At 40.2% G+C, this 16,478-nt stretch overlaps 1 protein-coding gene across 1 annotated transcript in view; it reads right to left on the bottom strand.

Moving 5' to 3' along the window:
• Window positions 1-744: 744 nt before the first annotated feature.
• The window catches only part of gfra3 (GDNF family receptor alpha 3), a 52,353-nt gene continuing 36,619 nt past the window's right edge, over window positions 745-16,478 (bottom strand). The window contains exons 5-8 of the mRNA XM_053641228.1: window positions 12,113-12,222; window positions 9,556-9,690; window positions 7,130-7,260; window positions 745-978 (exon numbers count right to left, since the gene is read on the bottom strand). Coding sequence (XP_053497203.1) covers window positions 772-978; window positions 7,130-7,260; window positions 9,556-9,690; window positions 12,113-12,222 — 583 coding nt within the window. The 3' untranslated portion in view covers window positions 745-771. The remainder of the gene's footprint in view (window positions 979-7,129; window positions 7,261-9,555; window positions 9,691-12,112; window positions 12,223-16,478) is intronic.

Below are 16,478 nucleotides of genomic sequence, written 5' to 3' on the forward strand. Positions count from 1 at the left end.
TGGAGCTGTTCACTGAAATAAATAGGATGCAGCCGGTGAACTTGCGAGTGGACACGTATTGTAAGAGGTTTTTTCTGATGTTGACAAAGTGCAAACATTTTGTACACACACACACACCCACACACACACAAACACACACACACACACACACACACACACACACACTGTTACAAAGCTTCAGCAATGAGAAAACGCACAAGGTGTCTAAATGCAAAGTACAAAACTCATATGTAGCTGTGTCATTGGACGGAAGCAATATAGCAATTCCCAAACAGCGGCACAAGTTGACTGACGGTTAGCCAACATCAGCAAAGCAAAGGAGAATTATACAACAGATACATCACATTACTGATTCACTGATTCACTGATTCACTCAATGACAGTCAGGCGTTAAATATATCCGATTCGATTCAGTCCAATGAGTCATGAATCATAAATCATGATTCCTGACAATTTTCCAAACAACTGGCACAGAATCAGATTCAGAGAGTGACTCCCTGGGGGACAAGCTGCGATCGGCGAGCTACACACAGCCCTCTTGTTGAGAAGGAGAAACAGAGTGAAAGGAAAGGTCAGTAGCGGGTAGGAGAGGACTTTCCTGTCCTCTGTCCTCTTCTTCTCTTTTCATTTCATTTCATCTTGCATTCTCTCCATCCCTCAGAATAAAGTCTTTGAGTCTTTAGAGTGGGTGTGAGTGATTATTTTGAGGAGGGTGTGTGCAGATGTAAGTGTATGTGTGTGAGTGTGGATGAGTGTGAATGGCGGTGGTTTCTACCCCCAGCTGAGGGTAACGAGCAGCAGCAGAAGAATAAGATAAAGCGAGGCTGAAAGGGATGAGGCCCGGCCCTGAACTCTGCCTGTCTCTGAACCCAAATCAGTGACAGTGGCCTTCTCTGGGAACGGGGGGATGACGTTGAACTCATCCACCGGATCTATCTCTTCTTCGTGCTCGTTCTTTTCCTCCTCGCTCTCCTCCACCTGACACGAAAGAAAATGAAAACAATAAATAAATGACTGCATGTCTTAATAGAAAAAGAGACAGAGAGGAGGGAAAAGGGGCGTTAGGGATGACATGAAAGGAGCAACCTGTACGACACCAACCTGTGCAATGTGAGGAAGCCTGAAGACAGAGAGAGAGAGAGAGAGAGAGACCATGAGAGTGTTACAGAGACAGGGATTAAGAAATAGCGATAACAGGGGAGAGTGAGAGAGCGAGAGTGACAGATGGGTATGAATAAATTAATACTAATAAAGTCTGATTGATGCACTGCCTCCCGCAAACACCTCTGACTAATCCTTTCACGGAGCGAGAGGGAGCGAAAGAGACGAACACGTGAAGAAGAATGGGAAAGACGGCGCGAGAGAGATCAAGAAAAGACGTTCAGTGAAGAGAGTGCAGTTTGGCTGAGAAAGAGAGGTAGAAGTGACAGCGGAAACAGAAATGAATCCTTTTTGTCTGGAAAGCCAGATTATCTCTAAGCCCCTGCACTCTGTGTATGCGCGCGCACACACACACACGCACACCACTGAGGATGAACACGTGGTCCAGTGTGTAAACATATACACCCACATACCCACACAACAAAAGTGCTGCAAGTGCTCACCAATAAACAGTCTGTGAAGATGGATATGGATATATAGCAATAGACTTCCATTTAAAAAAAAAAAAAAAGAAAAGAGACGAAAAGGAAAAGAACTTATTCATATAACCAGCCATGCAGAAAAATCCATAATGTCATAAGAAGACAAATAAAATGGCAACTGCCTTTTAAATGTGTCTTGGCCTCTGACCCTTTATTGACCACTGTTTGAAAAAAAAAAAAAAATGACATGGTATGATTCTTAATTCAAATTCTAGGGTAATGTCCCATTCACAGCGCCTGACCCTTGTGGCCATGGAGATGATAAAAACAGTCCAAGAAAGACACAGGAGCAGTAAAGAGAAAAATTTGTCACAGCATCAGACACTCCACCAATAGATAATCTTTTGTACACTTTTCTGGTCAACAGCTTCAGAATCTTGAAGGTTATAATCTGGATCTTTGCATTATTACAGTATATACCAGTTTCCAATGAGAAAGCTAACTTTTGAACACCATGAAAGAAAGTATTTTTTGAAGGAAAAGCTAATCACTGGATTTAAAAAAAAAAAAAAGGTCTTTTTTTTTAGTGATGAGTAAATATAGTTTGCAATTTTGCAATAATAACATCCTCTTCCTGTTCTTGGTCACTGTGCCTTTTCACAAAGGAGACCAGACGCTCTACTGAAAGCTAGATTCACTCTGAATCACGACATTAATGGGATGTCGGCCAGAATGAACATTTTTAATGTGTTTTCGAAAACTTAGAAAAGAGGACTATTGTGATCACAGACTTTTTATAGACCAAAAATGTTTATCTACTGGTTCAGTCAGGGTGGACCAACAAAAATAAGCACACTAGCCATGTCTTTTTATGGGCCATTTTAAATCAAGTTGGATTGGCCCAGTGATATAGATATACATAGTCATGTGTTCATGGAAACCCGTGCTAATGTTCCTGCAATGAAAAGCACTATGTTTAATGTTAAAATGTTATGTAAAAACATCTCTGACAAATTGAACGATCTAGGAACTAACGTTTCCTAAAGCATCCAAAAACTGTTCTGCTAGTCTCGCTTATAAATTTAGAGCTGATTTCCAATCAGGTTAGTAGCTTTCATAAAGAAAGGGTTTTTTTACCTGCTTCCTAAACAGTAGTTCCTTAGTTAAATTGAATTAAAATTAACTTAATAAATTAATATCGTGTTACCAAAAAAATAAATAAAAATTAATCTAAAAAGATTAAAAACACATCTAAAAGATGTGTTTTAAGCAAAAAAGTCAACATAAACAGAAATGAATTGTTTCAGTATAGGGTGAATTAAATAAATAAACTTATATTGAGTTCAGACTTGATCTATCTCATAGTTGATTGGTTATGTGCATACCATAGTGCTGTATTTATGTAAAATGCCATAAATAATATACTAAAAAAATATATATAAAATCCCTACCCTCTGACCAAAAGACAAAAAATGTCAATAAAAAAATAAGAGCACATATGTTTTATGGAGTATTTAAAATTAATGAAGAAAAAAAAAAAAAACAGAATAAACTCTATTTTGATCCCCCAGCTGTAAACACTAATAAAGATGCAGGTCCATGAGCTGAGCCGTGCCCATGGACAGATGTTTGGTCACTCTACTCACACGAGTCAGTCTGTAAATTAAAACATTAGGCTGAGACACGAGTAAAGAGTCGACTGAAATGGATACAGATTGAGATTCTGAGGCAGTAAATGTTGCCACCGTGCTTTCGTCGCATTGATGAAACATTCGCGTTTGGCCCTTATTCCGAGCCTCAATATAATCTGAGAACACAGCAAAGAGCGCACCAGATCAATATTGATTTAATTTCTTACAAGAGTCATTAGCTTGAGGGATGGAGGCCTTGGTAATTGGACGTGGCAGCGTAAGCTGTTTGAATGTGGGGTCCTACCTACCATGATCACAGTGCTGACTAAAAATGCGTTTCACTCAGACTCGCTGTCTTGTTTTTTAGGGCTTTATATCAATTACCATGAATTATAAACAGCAGCTCCGTTGAAAAATGAAACTACGGTAAGGCTAAAATGGATTCCTTCAGCTACCTAAGGACGTTATCAGAATGTAATGTGTTCGACGGGTTATAAGAAGGTCAGGTTGTAACATTTGCTCGCTGTTCGCACTTAATCTAATGTTTAAAATCCTTACCATAGTATTTTAAATACGTAGAAAATATGTTTATTATAGTCACTTACAAACATTAGACTCATTATGAACAACAATAACAAAAATTCACTACTTTAATCAGGCTTTACTGGCCTAATGCTAGATTTCTATGGACATATTTGGTAAGGTGTTCATTGGGAACATTATAGAAACACATGTTCCAACAATGAGAAATGTCGAAACAACTTTAGGAAAGTAAAATTGTTTAAAACGTTAGAACAAAAAAAAACTATTGAAAGCTTTAGGAAACAACATTTTCAAAAACATTTAGAAACCATTCTGCTAATCTAACAAGCTTTTAGATGTCTAGCTATAGCTAGAGTGCCTGACAGTTTCATTATTTGACATGACATTTTTACTCACCACTATCTGATTCATACAATCATTTATTGAAAAGCTAGACTGAGGCCAACTAAAAATACCATCCTGTTAACTTCATCCTGAAATTGATAAAGGCTCTGAGAATATTCTGTCTATTGTGGGCCTGCTAAAAAGACAGATTTTATAGGTGTATTTTGTGTAGTGGTTTCTGTAGTTGTATTATGTGTAGTGGTTTGTGTAGTTGTTTTATTTGTAGCAGTTTTTATAGTTGTATAATGTGTAGTGGTTTGTGTAGTTGTATTATGTATAGTGGTTTACTGTATTATGTAGAGTACTTTGTGTAGTTGTTTTATTTGTAGGAGTTTTTATAATTGTATTATGTGTAGTAGTTTGTGTAGTTGTTTTATTTGTAGCAGTTTTTATAGTTGTATAATGTGTAGTGGTTTGTGTAGTTGTATTATGTGTAGTGGTTTGTGTAGTTGTATTATGTAGAGTAGTTTGTGTAGTTGTATTATGTGTAGTGGTTTGTGTAGTTGTATTATGTGTAGTGGTTTGTGTAGTTGTATTATGTATAGTGGTTTACTGTATTATGTGTAGTGGTTTGTGTAGTTGTATTATGTGTAGTGGTTTGTGTAGTTGTATTATGTATAGTGGTTTACTGTATTATGTGTAGTGGTTTGTGTAGTTGTTTTATTTGTAGTAGTTTTTATAATTGTATCATGTGTAGTAGTTTGTGTAGTTGTATTATGTGTAGTAGATTGTGCTGTTGTATTATGTGTAATGGTTTAAATAGTTGTATAATGTGTAGTGGTTTGTATAGTTGTATGATGTGTACTAGGTTGTGTAGTTGTATCATGTATAGTAGTTTGTGTTGTATTATGTGTAGTGGTTTGTGTAGTTGTATAATGTGTAGTGGTTTGTATAGTTGTATGATGTGTACTAGTTTGTGTAGTTGTATCATGTGTAGTAGTTTGTATAGTTGTATTATGTATAGTAGTTTGTGTTGTATTATCTGTAGTAGTTTGTGTAGTTGTTTTATTTGTAACAGTTTTTATAGTTGTATTATGTGTAATGGTTTGTATAGTTGTATTATATGTAGTGGTTTGTGTAGTTGTATTATGTGTAGTAGATTGTGCTGTTGTATTATGTGTAGTGGTTTGTATAGTTGTATTATATGTAGTGGTTTGTGTAGTTGTATTATGTGTAGTAGATTGTGCTGTTGTATTATGTGTAGTGGTTTGTGTAGTTGTATGATGTGTAGTAGTTTCTATAATTGTATAATGTGTAGTGGTTTGTATAGTTGTATGATGTGTACTAATTTGTCTAGTTGTATTATGTGTAGTTGTGTTACGTGTAGCAGTTTGTGTAGTTATTTTATCTGTAGCAGTTTTTATAGTTGTGTATATGTGGTACTCATCACTATAACTTGTCTAAGAAAATGCCCCAGAAGGCTAACGTTTCTGAATCTGAAGAAGTGATATCATTATAGCTTTGTTAATGAAGATCACATTTATGTTCCTAAGATGGAGCTTTCACTGTAACCATGTTAGCATTAATTGAAGTATACTCTTAAATCTATACTGTATAATAATGAAGCTGCTCTTGTCGTGTCTTCTATTGTATAGGATATTCAATTAACGCGGTCTGGTTCACACATAAAGCTCTTCCTGTTGGAGGTTTTCAGAGCACTGGGCTGTGACTTTGTCTTGGCTGTGCTCCTGATCAGCCATGCGTTCTGTAAAACACCCCATTCCAAAGCCAAAATTACTGCATTTAGATGAGCTGGCCCACAGTGGGGTTCAGCGTGTAAGCTGACAGTCACACTCTGCTGTGTGTTATTGTGTCAGCTAATAAGTCACGCACGTGTTTAAAAACGTAAATTATGTACATTGGCTCGAGTATTCAGTAGGATTTAATGTGTGCACAGTTCTGTTGTAAATTTTTGGTAAAATAATGTGTTCTGTGGTACATTTTTTAAGTAATCAAATCAGTAGTGTGGTGTGTTCAGTGTTTTAGTTTTCAGTATGTAGGATATTGTGCACAATAGTTCAGTTTAGCAGTATAGTAAGTAGCTTAGTTTCATAGTTCATTGTGTAGTGTGTTAAGTAGCGTAGTTTTATAGTTTGATGAGTACTGTGTTCAATAGTATAGTCAGAGCAGTGGATTCAGGTGTGTTGAGAGTGTTAGTTTTTCAGGAGGTTTTGTGTTTTGTACAGTAGTTTATAGTTCCAAAATAGTGTGTTCAGTAGTTTCCTTCAATAGTTTATTGAGTAGTGTGTTAAATAGTATCGTTTCAAAATAGTGAATTCAGTAGTGTGTTCAAAGTTTTTTTTTTTTTTTCAGTAGCTTTTGTATTTTATTCAGTAGTTTACTTTATAGTTCAATGAGTACTGTGTTCAGTAGTTTAGCTTTAGACTAATGAAATCAGTAGTGTGTTCTGTAGTATAGTTTTAGCGTAGTGAATTCAGTAGTGTGTTCATGGGTTAGTTTTTCAGTATGTTATGCATTTTGTACAGTAGTTCAGTTTAGCAGTATTGTATATTCAGTAGTTTAATTTAATAGTTTCTTGAGTAGTGTGTTCAGTAGTATAGTTTTATAGTTAATTGAGTGGTGTGTTCAGTAGTATAGTTTTAGCGTAGTGAATTCGGTAGTGTGTTCAGGGTTAGTTTTTTAGTATGTTATGTATTTTGTACAGTAGTTCAGTTTAGCAGTATTGTATATTCAGTAGTTTAATTTAATAGTTTCTTGAGTAGTGTGTTCAGTGGTATAGTTTAATAGTTTTTTGAGTGGTGTGTTCAGTAGTATAGTTTTAAAGCTCACTGTGTAGTGTGTTCTGTAGCATAGTTTTATAGTTTGTTGAGTATTGCGTTCAGTAGTATAGTTTTATAGTTTTTTGAGTCATGTGTTCAGTAGTAGAGTTTTAAAGCTCATTGTTTAGTGTGTTCAGTAGTATAGTTTTATAGTTCATTGAGTGCCGTGTTCAGTAGTCTTGTTTGCTGTGTCAGTGTCATTACCTACCAAGTTGAGGTCTTCGAACAAGTTGACGTTCAGCTCGTCATGTTGAATGTGGGGCGAGGGGTGAGGAGGAGGGAGCAGCCTATCCTCCACAGGCCGAGGATTGGCGCTCCCCATGTTCTCTATGGCATTACCTGTGACAACCAAAGAAACAAACAATTTTAATTCAGCTTTATTCAACTTAATAAAACAAATCAAATGCTAGATTTAATTCCACAATCTTACTAGAATGTCATTTGCTTCCATCAGTGTAAGTATCTGATAGGCCACGCATTGTTTTTGTTAACTAACTAGGTGATTGGCTCTTTATACTGGAGAGGTGGGATTTACGTTATAGCCACCATGTTGAGTATTTTGTACTGACTCATTCAGATTTTTTAAGGAGTGGCCTGTCTCTGCTCATACTAGTTGCTGCTATTACCCACAATCCACTACTATTTTGACAGTTAGATTTGGGCGGCTGTGGCTCAGGTGGTAGAGTGGGTTGTCCACTAATCGTAGGGTTGGCGGTTTGATTCCTGGCCCATATGACTCCACATGCCGAAGTGTCCTTGGGCAAGACGTTGAACCCCAAGTTGCTCCCGATGGCAAGCTAGTGCCTGGCATGGCAGCTCTACTACCATTGGTGTGTATGTGTGTGAATGGGTGAATGAGAAACACTGCAGACCATTTACCATTTAAATCCTTATTCCAGTATGACTGCATTAATGTAGGTTGCATAAGTCAATAATATTCTAAAACAGGAATAAACAGATCAATGTATTGTGGATTTGAATGACACTTAGCTTTATTGGAAGTTTTCTCTCCAGTCAACATCAGTAAATTCAACCATCATGGCCATTTGCCACTAATCTCGGCTGTACACTCTCATGCATTAATAAGTAAGACCATTTAAAGCAGGAACATATTTCTCAAAGTTGACTGCTGCCAAATCTGTGAAATTAATATTGCACAATACTCGACATCATTGCCACAAACAGAATATTCACGTTGGCATTTAGGTGAGAATAATAATGGCTTGTTTGTTTTATGGACCATATAATGAGTGGATTCAAATATATAGATATAACCTAGGAGAAGTACACAAGCATGTATTAAAGTACAAGGAATATGGTGTGAGATCTTGAAATGTTCTGGATTATATCAAACTTGAGTGTCATATAAAACAAGGTTTGAATGGAAGACCAAGATAATAACATACAGTACTGCTATGTTTGCTTGAGCTTGTTAGGTTGAATTTCCCTTGCTAGGCTGCTCAGACTCAAGACTGTTCAAGCGTGTAAATATTGGCATGTTGTACCTTCTCAGACTTCGTACTGCATATTGTGCCCAAGGCCAACTTTAACATCCACAGTGTTACAAATAAATTTGATCAGACACCAAAAATAGTTTAATGGAGGACAGATCACTTTTATATGGATTTTATATGGAAGAAATAAAAATATATCTAGGATATATTAAAGAGTGGCCAAAATAATCCAGACAATAATTTTTTTTACCTACAATATAAAAAAATTCCAAATTATTTTGCCAATTCCATTGTCACATACCCCCTATTGCATTTCACTTACCAATCTGTGATAGTGCAGACTAATACATGCGTCCTTCTAGACATTGTATCACGGATTTCCCCTCGCGCTGAGTACTGGAGCATTCAGCATGCATTAACAGCATGCACTTCTGAGTTTTCACTAACTGTGTTTACTAGTGATGTGTGTTTGTTTAGTTTCTGTCCTGTCTCCGCCCCTGTTATTTTATTGGTTCTTTCCTTATGTCTCAGCTGTTCTGTGTTATGCCCTTTGATTAGTCTGGATATTTAAACCCCTGTGTGTTTTTGTTCCATGCGAAGTATTGAGCTGAAGTATTTGCTGCCTGAGCCGTACCGAGCCTTTGTCCATTGTCCTGGTTTCTCGTCTATGCCCTGTTTATGCCCGTTTGTAGATCGCCTGACCCATGCCTGCTTTTGGATATTGATATTGCCTCACGATTTGGATTTGTCTGCCTGCATTCTCATTAAAGCTTTTAACTGTACTTGCATCCGTCTCCACCTTGTTTACATGACACATTGCATCTTTTCAAATTCTGCTCACAACATCAATATGCAGCTGAACGCATTTACAGGAGAGTGCTAATTGCTCCATTTTATCTACATGAGTCAACCAAAGCTGTGACTAGCTAGTCTCACACTAATAAACAAAGAGGAAAACAAAGCCATCCTTCCCACGCATAAAGTAGGTGCAAAGTGACAGCATCAGTATTTAAATGGACCAAAAATCTCCCCAAAAAAGGGCAAAATTTTAAATCTATAGTCTGTTGTACATATACTGATTCTTTATGTATAGCACATTTTAAAAGGCTGATACTTTGGATTGTGTAGCTGTTTTAAACACCCTCTTGGCTATGTGAACAAGTGGCGCAATAACACTCACGCAGGCATGTGTTGCTGTTGAACATGTGCAGGATACGCAGGCACTCCTGCAGCTGATTCCCACTGCCTTCACAGTTACACCACTGAGACACCTCCATACTGCTATTATTCACATAGTTCGGTGTCATGATCGTACCTGCCAGCAAGGAGAGAGAGAGATATGAATGAGAAAGGTGAAATAAAGAAGGTATAGAATTTTTAAAAAAGACTAAAAAAAGACATTTGAAATGAAACACAGTGAGAGAAATGATGGGCTCATCAGTCAGACCTCCATCTGGGAGAATCTGCAGCTTGCTCGGCCCTGGACTTTAATCATGTTAACACATGCAGCCACATCGTCTCTCGTTTATGTGACACATCTCAGACTAATTTCGTTAAAATGCCTGATGTCCTGATAGTTCAGGTCCATGTCACACTGGGGATTCAGCACAAACCCTCGAGGCTGCTGGGACATTTTCCTAATTACTGAACCTGTGTAATGGCATCTTGTCCCAGAGGAAATGTATTCAGTAATCAGATATATTTCAGCTCAAGACAAACATGTTCATTTCACTGAAATGAAATGTAGTGTACGGGAAATACTAGAGCTGGCAATAATTAAATATTTTATAGATGAACCAAAATTTTATCCACAGAATATCTTTTGACATAAATCATGTGCAAAACTTTCAGATTATGGACAAAAGATTACAAATGCTGAAAATTTGCCCAAAGTTTCACCCCTGGATTTTTCCATCTCAGGTTTGAAAGATGCCTAAAAGCAAGGCATCTCTGTGAATATGAAGGGCATAAACAACAGTTTTATTTTCATTCATTTTTAGAACGTGCTTTGTACTGATCAGGCTCGTGATGGATCCAGAGTCCAGGGTCCTGGCAACACTCAATTGTTTTGCATGCATCAGACATTCACTTTTGTTATAAGGTTGCAGCTTCCTTTCTGATGACTCTTCCATGCAGATAATGTTTGTGCAAACAAGTAGAATGGTGCAATCAGCTAAAACTTACTACATGTCCTTACTCTCTTTAGGGATTTGGTTTTGCCTTTGTGGCCAACATACTGGCAGTTTTATCTGAAGGTTTTCTTGGTCTTCCAGATCTTGCCTTGACTTACACACCCAGATTCAGAGTGGAATACACCCTGAATGTGATGCCAAGCCAACACAGGGCACTGTGCACACATACATCCACACCTAAGGACAATTTGGAGTAACCAGTGTACCTTGTGGAATGTTTTTAGGAGGTGAGAGGAAAATGGAGAACATGTGAAGCTCCACATAAACAGAGCACAGGGTTCAACCCGGGGATCCTGGAGCTGTAAGGTGGCAACACTACCTGCTTCACCAACATGTTGCCCAACAGCTTACATTTTTATATAATTTTCCCTTGTTTATTGTCAGCTCAGTTTTGTAAAGTAATTGTCTATTAAAAAGGTCAAACTTGCCTTTTCATTGCCTTGTACTTTTTCAATTATGTTTTAATGAATAAGTTGAAATGTTTTTCAGTTTTCAAAATAAATCATTACAATTATTGCAGCAGAACATAAAGCTTTGTTCTGGGCTGGGTTGGTTTCATTTTTTCAGTCAATTCTTGGCTGAAATTCAGGGCCACTCTGGACTGGAAAATGAAACTGAAAACCATCTGGCTTTCCCTTAGATAAAATCAAGAAGAAAAAAAAACAATTATTTAAGAGCGCTTGGATTCATTTATCTCGGTTCTGCTCTCCTCATGCTGTTATATCCTACAGCTGTATTGTGTACCCTGACTAAATCAGTGTTTGTATTTGTCATTTCTTTTATTTTATGTTGTTTTGGTGCAACCATCTAAAGGTGCACATAATCCAGGTGAAATTTGAATTCCTCCTATCTGTTTGTTTCTTTGATGTGAGCTTATTTAAAAGAGACTCAGGCAGGATTGTTGCATTTGAAGTTTGATTCCCTATGCTGAGTTTTGGTCAAATTTGACTTACAGTCTTGCAGTGTGTTATTGTCAGAACACACCTTGAGGAAGGGTGGAAGGCTCACAGACATGATTACAGTAGCACCTATAAATAACACGATGTGCGTATGTTTCCTCTGCCAGGTATCACTACTGAATTTACATACTGGATTAACATATTTTTATGCAAATTTTTTACATATTTCTTATAAATCTGTACTTCTAAAATTAATACATGTACACAAACCTCTTCACCAGAACAAATACTCTTACATGAGAATTTGATAAGTAAGCTTGGAGTCAATAAACATATTTAGCTGAATGCATAATCACATACTTTAAATGTTACCGATATTTTCCTTAAATATTTTCTCTTCATATCACCCAACCTGAGAGAACACTGAGTGAAAGCTCGTTTACAGTCCACTTCCTCCAATTCCTGTGTGCTCTGAAGTTTTAACTGTAATAAACATCTGCACACATACATGTCCACGTCAAACTGCTTTACTTGGAGCACAGTGACGCGGATCATCTGTGTTCAGTTCGTGTAAATGGGCATGGACCTGGGGCTGCGGTCTTCTAGTGGGCCGTCACAGGGCATTTATCAGCACATGATTGCTCACCGATCAATCCAGCGTACGCCTTCAGGCAGACGGCTCCGCTCTCACGCAGACAGCCTGAAGGGGAGTAAGAGGACGGCTGGCAGTTCTGCTGGAAATCAGCCAGTCTGGACCTGAGAGAGAGCGAGAGATAAAGAGAGGGAGAGAGAGAGAGAAATACAGAATTTTGAATTTTAAATATTAAAACATTGAAACCATCAAGTCATAAAATAATACGAAATAAACCCCCCAAAAAACGTAAGTCACTCTTAGAAAAAGGAAAATTAACTAAAACATAAAAAAAAAATGGAAAAGGGACTCAATTTCTAGATAGAAAGGGCAGAGAAAGAGAGAGCGGAGGAGGTGGGTGGATCTGAAAGCTGCATTTTTGTTTTAAAATGCTCTCCGTCTACACTGGTGTTTTTAAACTTTAGCGTTTTCCCAAAAAACTCTGTGAGGTGTTCTCTTTCAAAGGGAACTCAGTGTTGCGTGAGCTTCATGCTGTGGGATGATGCACCCTCGTGCACGACCGATATCTGAAGCTTGTGTAACATCATGCCTAAGCATGTCACGTGATATAAAAATGGCACCTGTGAACAGCGCAATCAGCCTTATTATCTTCAGTGAGACTGCATGTCAGTCATTTGTGTAACGCTCACAAAAAGAACCTTCATTTCCTCAATTCTTTTTTTTTTTTTAAAAAGAAAGAAAATCTCTTTACTTTTCTGTCCCTTTAAAAAAAGAGAGAAAACAGTATGAATGAGAGAGAATTCAGGAAGTGTGTCATGCCTTGCTCCCGTTTCATCACTGGGGGGACAGACACACTTTCTAGATGAAGTGTTTAGGGGTGGAGCACGCCAGGGCAGCCTTCAAGAGGTCTGACTGTGCGCATTGTGAATGCCTTACAAATAGGCAGCTCCGCTCGCGGCTCACCCTCTTCTTGGCCGAAGGGAGTTGGGTTTCAAAGCCTCATGGATCAGATCCTGGGGATATTGTATGGATCTGGAAGAGGAGCCGGAGACAAGTGCTGCTTTATCTCTTGCTGTGTCTTCCGGCACCGTCTTTCGGGCAGATTTTGGAGATCGTGTCGCGACTCCTTCTGCTATGCAAAGCCAAAAAAAAAAACCTCTCTGACTCCAAGGAGCCAGAAGGGGGTGTCAATGCACCAAAAACGGAGAGCAGCAGTATATACAGAGCTGCCTGAAGTGATTACTAAGGTAGTTGAAAAACTAAATCTGGGCATCTGAAAAACTAAATCTGGCCTGGGGAGGAGGAAGTGGCTTGTAGCAGGCTGGACAAGCGCTTGCTCCCCAGTGAAAATAAATCTCCCTCACACTGCAGAAAACTCCCCCTTTTTCCAGAAGTGCATGATGAAATATATCACGGTTCTGGGGAAAACCACACACTAGCCATATTTATAACCCTACGATGTCAGATTATTTGGCCATTGTGGGGAATGAACAGCATGCCTATTTAGCTATGCTGAAGGTGGAGGAGGCGCTTGCGAGCTACCTCTTTACATCGACGGAAGGTAATTTAGGGGGCCAACTTTGTCATTCAAGCCACCTCGGCGTTGGTGGGTAAGGCCTATGCAGCAGCGGGTCTCGCTTGTGGGTCACTGCATACAATGACAGTGTTTCAGGCCTACCAAGCATATCTTCAGAGTGAGCCCGACATACGGCAGCATTCAGCCAGTTCCTTCCCCATCGTGTTGAGTTCACCTAGTGCTAGTGTGAGGGAGGCACAGAAGGCAAGTGTGGTGGCCAGTCTCCCCCTGCGGAGAGCCAACGGACTGGGCGGCCACAGTCACAGCCTGCTAATAGGCCTGATCTGAGAATGATCATAAAGGTCAAGCAGACACAGAAGGAGGGGTCCTATGTGGCCATGGAGGGATTTATCAGGGGACAGGAAGTTCCTGAGGTTCACAGGAAGTTCCAGAAGTTCGCAATTGGGTAAGGGTTAGGGTTAGGGATTACCAATATCAGGTTCTTCCCTTTGGGCTAGCTTTATCCCCTCGCACCTTCAAAAAGTGCATGTACTAAACAACATGGATGACCTGTTAATTCTAGCACGATCCAAGGAACTGGTGATTCATCATTGAGATGGTGTTCTCACCCACATGAAGGGCTTGGGGCTCAGGTTGAACCTCAAGAAAAGTCTGCTTTCTTCAGTGCGGAGGACAACTTTTCTAGGGGTATATGGGATTCTACTATGATAAGGCGTTTCTATCCCCAACATGCGTAGGGTTAATCCTATCAACATTGAGCAAGATAAAGCTGGATCTGGGCATCCCCTCCAGTCTCTACGAGAGACTGTTGGGGCTTATGGCAGCAGCAGCCAATGTCATACCGTTGGGCCTATTGCACAAGTCCGTTGCCGTGGTGGCTGAAAAGTCAAGGGTTTCATCCGAGGACGAAACCTCTGAGAGTAATCAGTGTCATGCAGCTATGCCTACGTGCACTGAGAATTTGGAGGTGTCCCCAGTTTCTAGCCTCGGGTCACAATTTAGGGCCATCTCCTTATCGCAAGACGGTAATGACAGATGCCTCCCTCACAGGCTGGGGTGCAGTCTTAGATGGCTGTCTAGCTCATGGACTCTGGAGCTCCAGATGAGATCTGGAGTGGCATATAAATTGCCTAGAAATGTGGGCCATATTTCTAGCACTGAAATTCTTTCTACCTCAATTGAGAGGTCACCATGTGTTAGTTGTGACAGACAACACAGCGGTGGGCTCATATATCAACCACCGGGGAGGGTTACATTCATGCCCCCTGTTCAGGCAGGTGCAACTAATTCTTCTCTGGGCAGAGGGAAAGTTCTTGTCACTGAGTGCAATGTACATTCCAGGCAACCGGAATGTGGGGGCAGACATCATATCAAGGCAGGTGTGAGGCCCAGGGATTAGAGGCGCCATCCACAAGTGGTGGAGTCCATATGGCAGAGGTTTGGCCAAGGAGACAACACACTGCCTGCTGTGGTTCGCCCTCACTCCTCCCACACCACTGGGGCCAAACGCCATGGTCCACACGTAGCCGAGGTCACATCTGTACACTTTTCCCCCGATCGCTCTGCTCCCACAAGTTCTAGCGAGAGTTTGTCAGCACCGTCTACGTCTGCTGTTAGTAGCACCTTATTGGCCAGCTAGAATATGGTTCTCGGAGATAATATCCGAGATCTAATGTCTCAAGCCGGTGGGCTGATTTATCACCCTTGGCCAGAACTAAGAAAACTGTGAGTCTGGCCCCTGAGGGGCACACGCTCATAGATTCTGGTCTCACAACTGAGGTTGTAAAGAACATGAAGGCTAGAGCAACATCCATGAGGAAATTGTATGTGCTTAAGTGGTGACTTTTTGTCTTGTGGTGTGAGGAACATCAGCTAGACCCAGGAACTGCACAATAGCTACAGTCCTGGAGTTCTTACAAGGATGTTTCTCAGCAGGGTTGGCTCCTTCTACAATCAGGGTCTACGTGGCCATCATTTCAGCCAGCTACGCCCCTATTGATGGAACCTCTCTGGGGCAATATTCTCTAACCTCAATGTTTATGCATGGTATCAGGCAGCTGAGGCCCATCTGCAAGCCATGCATACCTTCCTGGGACCTTTCTGTGGTCCTGGAAGGTCTATCAGGTCTATCAGGTCCCCATTTGAGCCCTTAGAGTCAGCCTCAGAGAAGCTTCTGACTTTGATAGTTCTTCTGCTGGCCCTGACATCTCTCAAGCAAGTAGGAGATCTAGAAGCTCTCTCTGTTGCCCCTTCCTGCCTTGACTTTGCCCCTGGATTAGCCAGGGCCTTCCTATATCCTAGGCTGGATTATATTCCTAAAGTGCCTATGTCTGCTGCCCAGCTGGTAGTGTTGCAGGCTGCCCTCCTCCGTTCCTTACACTGGAACAAGAGAAATTGCATCTATTGTGTCTAGTAAGGGCTCTCTGTACTTATGTCCACCACTCTGGTCAGTGGCATAAGTCGGAGCAGCTGCTGGTCTGCTTTGGCGACGACAGTAGAGGTGATGCTTTGTTGAAGGAGTGCATCTCTAATTGGATAGTGGAAGCAATCTCTCGCTACGCCTCTGGGCATAAGGGTTCATTCCATTAGGTGGGTCCCTCCTCGAAGGCTTTCTCCAAAGGGGTACCCATACAGGATGTGTGTGCTGCGGGGTTTGATCTATGCTGCACACATTCACTTGCAGTGACCCTCAGGCTCTGATCTTTTGAACAGGCCATGATGACGTAGTGGGTATTCTCATTCCCACAGTGTGAAGCTATGAACTTTGAGTTCCCTTTGAAAGGGAACATCTGGGTTATGCATGTAACCTTGTTCCCTGAGACGGGAACGAAACGTTGCGTAGCTGTGTTATACTGGGGCATGCCTGTGAATTGCATCTTCGCT

Source organism: Ictalurus furcatus, chromosome 14, assembly GCF_023375685.1.
Source record: "Ictalurus furcatus strain D&B chromosome 14, Billie_1.0, whole genome shotgun sequence".
Lineage (NCBI taxonomy): Eukaryota > Metazoa > Chordata > Actinopteri > Siluriformes > Ictaluridae > Ictalurus > Ictalurus furcatus.